Source organism: Trachymyrmex septentrionalis, unplaced genomic scaffold (assembly GCF_001594115.1).
Source record: "Trachymyrmex septentrionalis isolate Tsep2-gDNA-1 unplaced genomic scaffold, Tsep1.0 scaffold25, whole genome shotgun sequence".
Taxonomy (NCBI): domain Eukaryota; kingdom Metazoa; phylum Arthropoda; class Insecta; order Hymenoptera; family Formicidae; genus Trachymyrmex; species Trachymyrmex septentrionalis.
The window spans coordinates 2,161,573-2,171,058 of NW_017305408.1; the positions used below are offsets into that span (position 1 = coordinate 2,161,573).

Genomic DNA, 9,486 nt, shown 5'->3' on the forward strand with positions numbered 1-9,486 from the left:
TAGAACTGAAATTTACATCTTCAAATCTCATTGTAGACGCTGCTTTAGAGCTTTTTACGATCTTTTATTACACATGATGGGTTGCCACATGTTAATTTTCGTTGCCTTTACAAACATACTGGGCCTAAGTCTTAAATTGTAAAAAAATTAACCGATAGTCGATTATTCTTCTCACATTCGACTGTGAGTGATCAATTTCTCACGACTTCAGGCTTAAAGCTTAAATAATGACTTATTATCAAATATACGTGAAGATTAAAACTGCATATATTATATAATAATTCAGTTATATTATGATTGTCATGATTATAAATTACATTTCGTACTTCTCTCTCTCTCTCTCTCTCTCTCTCTCTCTTTCTCTTTATGCTTTCATAAATGCGCTTTTATTATATCTATTATTTCTGATATTTTTATGATAATACACGCTTAAAATATTATTCAACGTATCACGACCATAATAACGTCAAATAAAATTTAATCCTTTTAACGTAGAATTAAATTGCTTAATGGGTACCTCTGAGCATCTGTAATTAAAACTTGATGCAATTGCGACGCCGTACCCTCAAATAATGCTAACTTTAAGAGAAATTGATCCGCTTAGCGAAAGCTTACTTATTTAATTATCGAAAACATAGGAAATTAAAGAGCGTCGACGGCGGATCACGTTGCAAAGCGTACAAAAAAGAAAGAGAGATGTTAGAGCGACGATATACGAGATAGCTACTAAATTAACGGTGTCTCGGGTAAGACCGTTATAAATATACCGAGATTTAGGTAATTACGGGGGTAAGACTGATTATGGCTAGCTTGCGCGGCCTTACATTTATTAGGGGCGGACAAAGCAGCGAGATAAGAGCCTGCTGAATCACGGCTTGATGAGGCACGAGCGTGTAAATGTGTTTTCGGTGTAGCTGCGACAGCACTTAACAATTGCCGAAAATAACCAGGAACCGTGTGTGCCATTCCGGTGGAAAATGGCTTTTGCGCGTGTGCCGCTAAATTCGGACCAAATCGAGAATCAGAAATATGTGCATCATGCAACGCGATGCAACGTTCGGCCGACTCGCGCGACAGCGCGTTTATTTGCCTAACGATATCTACGGTGACCAAAATATATATATGTGTTTGCAAAGCATTCAGGAAACGTAAGTATGTACTAATCGAGGAGAAAAAAAACAAAAATTGATAACTAATACGCGGATGAAGACATGATACTCTACAGTTACGACATGTTTTAGCGACATCAGAGAAAAGTATAATAGTGACGGCAACTATAAAATTTACAATTGCTCAAGTTTAATAAGTAGAAGCACCGTATATAGTTGAATAAATTAATGTGCATAGTTAAAGAGACTATTCAATAGTTACAATAATTATGAAATAGTTTATTCAACTATGGACATTAATTCTACATATAAAACTTGTATAGCTGTCACCCTAATTTTATCTACTACCAATTATTACATCTTTTTCTTTAAGTGTAGCAAATTCTAATCTCAATTTGTTGAACTAATCTATTTACAAAGAATTGTTCAGATCGCGATAAAATGTTTATTAAATGTCATTACTTTATTACCTTCAAGAATAATTTTACTGTATATGGGAGAGATAATTATAAATAATTATAATAAAATATAAAGCAAGAAACTATTCTATATGGTTGTTCCGCGACCATCCAATGGCTCCTCATCCAGTCTTTTCCTCTTTTCTCTTATTATATCCTCATGTCACAACACTCACTCATGAAAATACTCGTAAAATATTCGTATTATTAATAAATAGTTGACATATTATGACTTGATGTTGCTTGATCCGCGGATTCGTGTATTATTCTGCGAATCCAGAATGACGCTCGAGTTACATCGAGATGCGGAATATTCAAAGCGCGACGGAAAATCTATTCGATGTCAAGTGTTTTTAAAAGGATCACTCGTAAACATCATAATGAGATGATAATTTATAAATTATATCCTATGAAGCTCCGATTATTATTATTATTCCGAATATACACGGAAAAAGAACGATTCTACTTAAGAATATAAAAATGTAATTAAATAACAAATCTGATAATAATTTTATTAAATCATAAAAATAATTATGCATAGAAAACTCAAACGTGATAAGCGATGCTGCAAAGAATTTTGACAGTTTAGCAACTAGCTTGAGTGTCCTCCCTATTTTAACAATTTAATAAAATTATTTTCAGAGATCTGTATTTATACCTAAATATTTAAATATTGCACTTCAGGAAAACTGTTCTATCGTGTACGAATCGGGTATAATGTCTGTTTTCTCGAAAAGATTACGAATCATTGGCTGCGTTCAGCAGAAAAAGCAGCTTCGCAACTGTTGCAAAATTCTTGAATATGATAACGATCATATTCAAGAATGGAATGTGGTTTGATTCGATACACAAAATTATAATAATTTAATTTCTTAATATTGTCATGAGAGGTTCACGCTGATGATGGTTCAAAATTGAACTGAAACGTACATTTTAAAATTTATTTATGTATGAGGGTTTTTTGTAATAAAATAATTTTAATTTAATTTGCACACTCTTAACCGCGCTGACTCACAGTCTTTATACTAATTTATTGTTTTGAATTTGAGGAGTCCAAATATTGATATTTTAATAATCACGTTTCTTTCATATTGCTTGCATCTCGAAGGATAGTTGATAATTGTAGTGCATGGAGTGGCTGCTATTTTCCCGTTCGAGCATTAATAATTGCACGAATGGCAACGATTCTATAATATATAATATGCTGTACTTCATAAATAATTGAAGCGCTCATTGTCACGAACCGTTTATTGTCACGAAGCGCTTTGAAGCGTGTCTGATAAAATGTAACATTCTCCGTTTGTTTCATTTCAAAACTATTTTCCACAAATGAATTACTATTGCGCTCGATCAAATATTTTTTATTAAAGAAAACACGTTAAAGAATTTGTACGTACACTGAGAAAAAAAAATTTGTTCAACTAACTAAACACATTTAGTTGTTTGCAGATTTGGTTAATTCAACAAATGTTATTTAATTAAATTTAACCGTAGTCTGCTTAACATTAAACAGTTTGTTAAGCAGACTACAGTTGAATTAAATAAAATTTGTTGAGTTAACCAAATCTGCAAACAACTAAATGTGTTTAGTTCGTTGAAAAAATTTTTTTCCTCAGTGTAGTTATTACAGTTTGCTGTTTGTAATTAGCGTTATCAACGTTTGCTTAGTATCACGAAATATTTCAACGTAATTATCAGATTTTATCGTAAATGATTACAATGTTAAACGCGAATATCTACGTCTTACTAATTTAAAAAAAATTCAAATAAAATTTATTGCAGAAGATTATTTAATCGCGAGGAGAAGTATAATCTTCAAAAAAACAATCGTATTTTATTTTTTTTATTATCGCAAAGAAGTTCAAGTCAGCAACTTGTTGCGTCTCATTTATCGTGCAATCCTTTCTTGTCCTTCGACATTCGCGCATTCTGACTTATATATTTCGACGGGAATCGATTACTTCCGCTTGGAGAAGAAGATATATAGTCGGTGGACTCCGAACTTCTCCGGGTCTCCGAGATAAAAAGACCTGATTATCCTTTGTTTTTTTTTCCACGGACAGTTTGGTCGCTGCTGCTTACCGGGGAGAAAAAGAGAGAAGAATCTTGGAAAGTTCTTAAAGACCGATGCTATTTCTTCGAGAGGGATCACTGGCTGTGGCTTGTCTCTCTCTCTCTCTCTCTCTCTTTCTCCCCACAAGCTGGCTCAAACAACTTTGAAATTTTTCGTCGCGTCTTCTAAAGTTACAAGGCTTACATGTATATCCCTCGTTCCTACTTTCCGCTTATCCACCATCCTTCAACTTTATCCCGTCTTTTATTTTTACGTCATTCGTCTCCTTCCATAAGAAAAGATACGCCGAGAGAATCTTGAATGAGCAGGCGAATTAGAAAAAAGGGGAAAGATTAAATCAATTTTTCGCGAAACTGTAAACTCTCAAGTCTCTTTGGTGTCAGCCAATGTTTTTAGTGTCAACGCGAGTGTTAAATTTAGATTCATTTTGTTACTAAACTGTATGAAGAGAGTCTAATCTAATATTTAAAGATAACTAACTAGTTTATGACCATAAAGATGCTCGTGAAATAAGTCTGCGATTTTTTCGCAGATAATCCTATCTCTTGGACTTTTACGAGTTGGCTGTCTTGGTGAGATTCTGCGATGAGAAGAGATGCGAATGTTTGAAAACGCAGACACGCAAAGTGGCCTCATAATATATCACCGCGGCGAAGATGAGATCGGAAACTGCTTTGTATCTACTTTCGCTGCTTATCCTGTCGCTCAATGATCCTTTATGGGCTTCCGTGGAGATCAGAGGTTCGTTGATAACGCAATTGAGTAATGTTGGCTAATTAGTGCCGCAAACAAGACATTATTATCGGTTATTTCAAGATAATTTTAACTTTCTTAATTTTTCCTCTACAATCTGGGTCTTTTCTTAGCACGAAATATTCTCAAATTTCTCCAAAATAAAGGACGGAGTCAGATTCCCTTATTGTTATACATTTTTAAATACATTTTCATTTTTTCTTCATTTTTGCTCTTTCAATTTTTATCAAACATAAAGATTTTATCATTTGTGTTAAAGGATCCAGATTGCAGATGGAAAATTAAATGTAAATATGGTTTTTATTATAATATTATTTATAGATATTATATAATATTATATTTATAGATATTATATTTCTCTCTTTTTGAATAATTTATATGCTATATTGTTTGTATCGGGATAAATCTGTTCGAGCAATTCGCAAATAATTCGATTGAAGAGAAACTGCAATTTCGATAGAAGCCTCCACGACAATGAAATTGCGTAGCTTAATGAAGTGTGAGGGGTGAAACTCTATCGAGAAAGGACGTTGATCACCTTTGTAATGGAATAACATTTGCCTAGATCGAGGGACAACGTATTTAACGCTACCGTTAAAATTGCTGATGAGTGCAAGTAAGAGTTTAAACGTGTTTCGTCCTTACGTCAAATGAAACAAATACTTATATAAAAATCACGATTACATGGAAATTTTTCCATGGGGGGGATATATTTCGGGGAAGTAAATGTCATATATCTATGACATTTAATTTCCCGAAATATATCTATGAAATATATAAATATATAAATGAAAAAACGAAATATATAAATAAAAAAATACACATTAAAAACTTTTTATTGAATTTTTAATTGCACATCCGAGTATCAATTTATTATAATGCTACTGTATATTATTTAAATATTTTGTGTTAAATTAATATTTAACATTTCCTAGTGTTAAAATAATATAATTTATGAATAATTGAACAAATAAAAATAATGTAATTTAAAAAAAATATATAAATTCTAAGATAAATAAATAAAACATGAATGTACGTATCAATTTAACATTATAAATGTTAATTTCACCGAAGAAATATGTTTCCACAATTTTTAAATATTTTTTATCTAATGTTTGTATTACTGTTTAATATATTTATCTTGTGTTAAATTAACACGAAAATTCAAATGGACTGTTTGGGACACGCAAAACGCGTTAAATTTAAAACAAATTTTCCAATTTTGCAAAAATACAAAATATCTGACATATGTTTTTCCTGTATTTGATGTCAAAAGAGTCGTTAGTCGATGACTATTCATATCCCTTGTAACGAGAAAATCATTACGCAGAAAAGCATACCGCCCGAGGATACTTGCTGTAATTAATCGTATGCATTGTCACGCGTCTGTGATACGGACGGCCTGCGGCGGTTCTATACCATGCACTAGCCGCTAACATCAGTGAAAGATACTAAATATATACTTCTTAAGAAGCAAAAGAATGCAGTACATTTTTCAAGTTACATAAAGAAGAACAAGAAGAAGAAGGATATATAAAAAATATATGAAAAAATTCATTACATCTATATAAACGAAATGTAATATATGCTACTATTTTATCTTATTTATTAAAGTTCGTTCGCTATATTATTATTTTCTATGTAATTAAATTTTTGCTGGATTTAAGATTAATTTCTAATAACGTAACTAAAAATTTAATCAAATATTTGGCATAATTTGTAAAAGATGTCCACGGGAACATTGTTAAGCGGTATCAATTAATCAGTTGAACAGTAGCATTGCACGGACAGAGACGTTTCACGCGTGTATATACGCACGCGTGCATGCATGATATAATTAAGGTGACAAATATAGCTGAGTCGGGAAGCAGAAGTGCACGGGACGAAACACGATATTGGCAAACGACGCCTCAGTTCAGCGAGATTGCTTACATCTATGGTAATTAATTAGTCGGTAAACTCTGAGTAATTTCATTAGTCCGTTGAAGGGTGAGGGTCGTTAAATAAATAAGGTCGTGTTTTCATCGGCGAATACCGGCGGCATTTCGATAACCGTTTCTCGTCCTTTCCTGTGAAATAATTTGCCTGGCGAAATTTCAATTTCGTAAAAATCTCGAGGGAATCTTGGCGGAAGGGCCGAAGAAATAGGAAGTAATATTATTTGGACGAAATATTATTTTTTAGTTTGGCGTAGCCGAACACGTAATATCCGAATTTTATTTTGTTCAAAATATTTACTTGCAGATATTCTATATGCTATTGCATACAGTTTACACGAACGCGTTTTTGTCTGCGTATAAAATAAAGGAAAGTGAGAAATATATAACTATTTAATCGGTGCATTCTGCATTTTGGAATGTGCATGTTTTTTCAGATGAGATTTTCACAATTTTTTTTTCATTACGCACTCGCGCTTGTTTTGCTGTAAATACAAGGTATCTGTGCGCGTTATTTTTTGTTGTTGTTGTTGGGACGATACATTTTTTACGTTACAATAGGATGCAACCGTACCATCAGAAATTCAGTCGGCTGGATTCGCTGGACAGGAAGAATGGGTCGTTGCATCGTGCGAATCAGAGCACCACTCAAGGATCCGCAGGTTAACACTTTAAATTATTTGCATTTGATTGTATTTAACGAATTACTTGGCAATAAAAGACAAATGCAATAAATAAGCAAGTAAAAGTTAAAGAGAAACAGACAATTAGAGCACTTTAACTCATAAACGCTGCACTACGACAATAACATACTAGACATTCCAATTCATTGCTTATAATTTTCATGATGAATATATTGTAAATTTTTTGTTTAACCGAAACGACAAATATTAACCTTTACAGAACGAGAAAGTCATTATAGTGACGCTGAAATAGTGGCATATTTTTAGACAAAGAATACAATAAAATAATGAATTATATGATAAAAATCGTATTCAAAGAAAAAATTGTAAAATTTCAAAAAATAGACTCTCTTCTTTAAAAATTAAAGAGCATAATGACCAAGCAAATATATGTATCTTTATTGATAAAAAAGTAATGAGCAGTGGAAAAAGTATTGCATAAAAGCATTGGAAAAAGAATGCCGGATTTGCTATAAGCGCGTTTAAATTAATAAAAATAGTAATAGTAATTAATAAAAAAATAGACGTTCAATTAATAATCAAATAATATTGGACTTATTGTAGGTGATCGAAGTGAAAGTCAGGAGGTTGCAGGTAGGCTTCTTGAAAGAGGCCCGTTGCGAAGGAGCGTATTTTCAATTCTCAGACAACGCCGACGATTCTGACGACGAAATAACAGGTCGATATTGCGGCCGTGTGACCGGAAATGCTACGAGGTAAGTATCTATTTCTTTTTCGTAAATCGTATGAACTGCCATCGACTCTCAGGTTTTTTTAGCTAAGTGATGCTTTCCAACAAGAGTGAGTAACATCATTTAGTATCTTTGTTTAACCTTGGCAAGCAACAAGAATTTACAAGTGTTATATGTATTTTGCTGAAAAGCACCCTCGTTTGCGATTCCACAGGCTATTTCTACGTCGTGGTCCCGATCTAACGATCACCCTGATGTCGGACAAGCAATTCGCTTTGGCGAATCCGGTCATTTTTTCCGCCCAATTCTCCGTCCTGCCAGTGCGCCTGGCGATCGAGCGTCATCGTGGCTATTCAGCGTCCACGTCGTCAACGTGTCCCGTGGAGTGCACCGTCCACAACAAGCACAGGTCCTGCAGACTGACCTCGCCGGGTTATCCCAGCGTTTATCCACGTGGGATTAGGTACGCACAATAGACTTTGAGACCATTAAGCTCAAACTCGCCGAAGTTTCGAACGAACAGTTCACCAAGATAACACAAACCTTCTCTTCGAACCAGCACACTCTGCTCGCTGCAAATTTTCCTTTCTTACGCTTCATCACTAATTACGCGTTAAATATGGCGAACGGGTAGAGCCGTTCGAATTCGATTTTCTGACGAAACTTCGATCGAGCTAATTTGGTTTGAAACATGTTTTCCGAGAATACAACCGCCGAGAGATAAAGTTCTCTTAATTTCAAAGTTCCAAATTACTAACTATTGCGTTGCATGGATCGCGCCGCATGGATAGAACGATTTTACTAAAGTATCTAAAAAAAATTCAGATAGATATAGATTTAAAAATAATTTTGTTGAGCCACATCAAGGTAGTCATGTAAAAAAACTTAAGCAATGATGAATAATGCTGTAAAAAGTTTTAACAATCTGGCAACCAGCTTGAACTATATAATTATTTTGATAGCTTAGCAAAATTATTTTCAAACTTATATCTAGCTACTTTTTAGATATTTCAGCAGAACCCATTCTTTCCATGTGATTGCCGAATTCGATCGATTCTCAGATGTAGGATAGCCTTGGAGTCGAACGCTGATCGCTTCAGGATAGGCGGTCAGCCCGAGGATCTTTTCGATTTGATGAACTACACCGATCAGGAGAGCTGTCAGATGGAGAATTGCGAGGACTCCTTCGACTCCAGGGAAAAGGGATCGTCGGTCGCGAAGGGTCAAAGTTTCATCGAAGCGGATGAATCTATTATCAGGGACGATTGGTCGAGGAACGAGTACAGTAGTCGGATTCCTGCGATGAAACACACCACGGAAACGAATGGACAATTAGCGAGGCTCAGGCATTACAAGAAAAAGGCGATACAGCAGTATAGGGGAGAGCAATATCGTCACAAAGAACTGCCGCTTAAGTCTGACACAAACGAGCCGAAGTTTCGCATAAAATCAATGCGTTCGAAGATAACGAGAAAGAACCATCGAGGGGTCGTCTCGAATCATTACTTCAATAGCGATTCTAAAAGGCCGAGCGAAACGATCAATAGAGCGACGGTATGTAGTTCGTTTAAGCTTAAAAAAAAACGCATTAGTGGAAGATCAAATGAATTCTTTTTGCTAATTTGCTAATATAATTGCTTAAAATAACACATATGCATTTTTTCAGTTGACGAAATTACTTTACTTACTCTTTAATTAGCATTTTAAAGGGTTATTTTAATTACTATTTTTTAATATTATTTTAATTATTAAGTATATATATATAATCATGATAGAGAGA

General features: G+C 34.1%; 1 protein-coding gene across 2 annotated transcripts in view; it reads left to right on the forward strand.

The window, feature by feature from the left end:
- Nucleotides 1-9,486, forward strand: part of LOC108748872 — a 14,101-nt gene that overhangs the window by 1,147 nt on the left and 3,468 nt on the right. The window contains exons 3-7 of one of the 2 annotated variants that reach the window (XM_018487260.1): nt 4,174-4,382; nt 6,893-6,993; nt 7,579-7,730; nt 7,921-8,169; nt 8,768-9,260. In XM_018487260.1, the coding sequence (XP_018342762.1) occupies nt 4,298-4,382; nt 6,893-6,993; nt 7,579-7,730; nt 7,921-8,169; nt 8,768-9,260 (1,080 nt within the window). In that variant the 5' untranslated portion in view covers nt 4,174-4,297. Of the gene's footprint in view, nt 1-4,173; nt 4,383-6,195; nt 6,334-6,892; nt 6,994-7,578; nt 7,731-7,920; nt 8,170-8,767; nt 9,261-9,486 lie in introns of those variants that run through there. The other variant, XM_018487259.1, reaches the window with a different exon arrangement.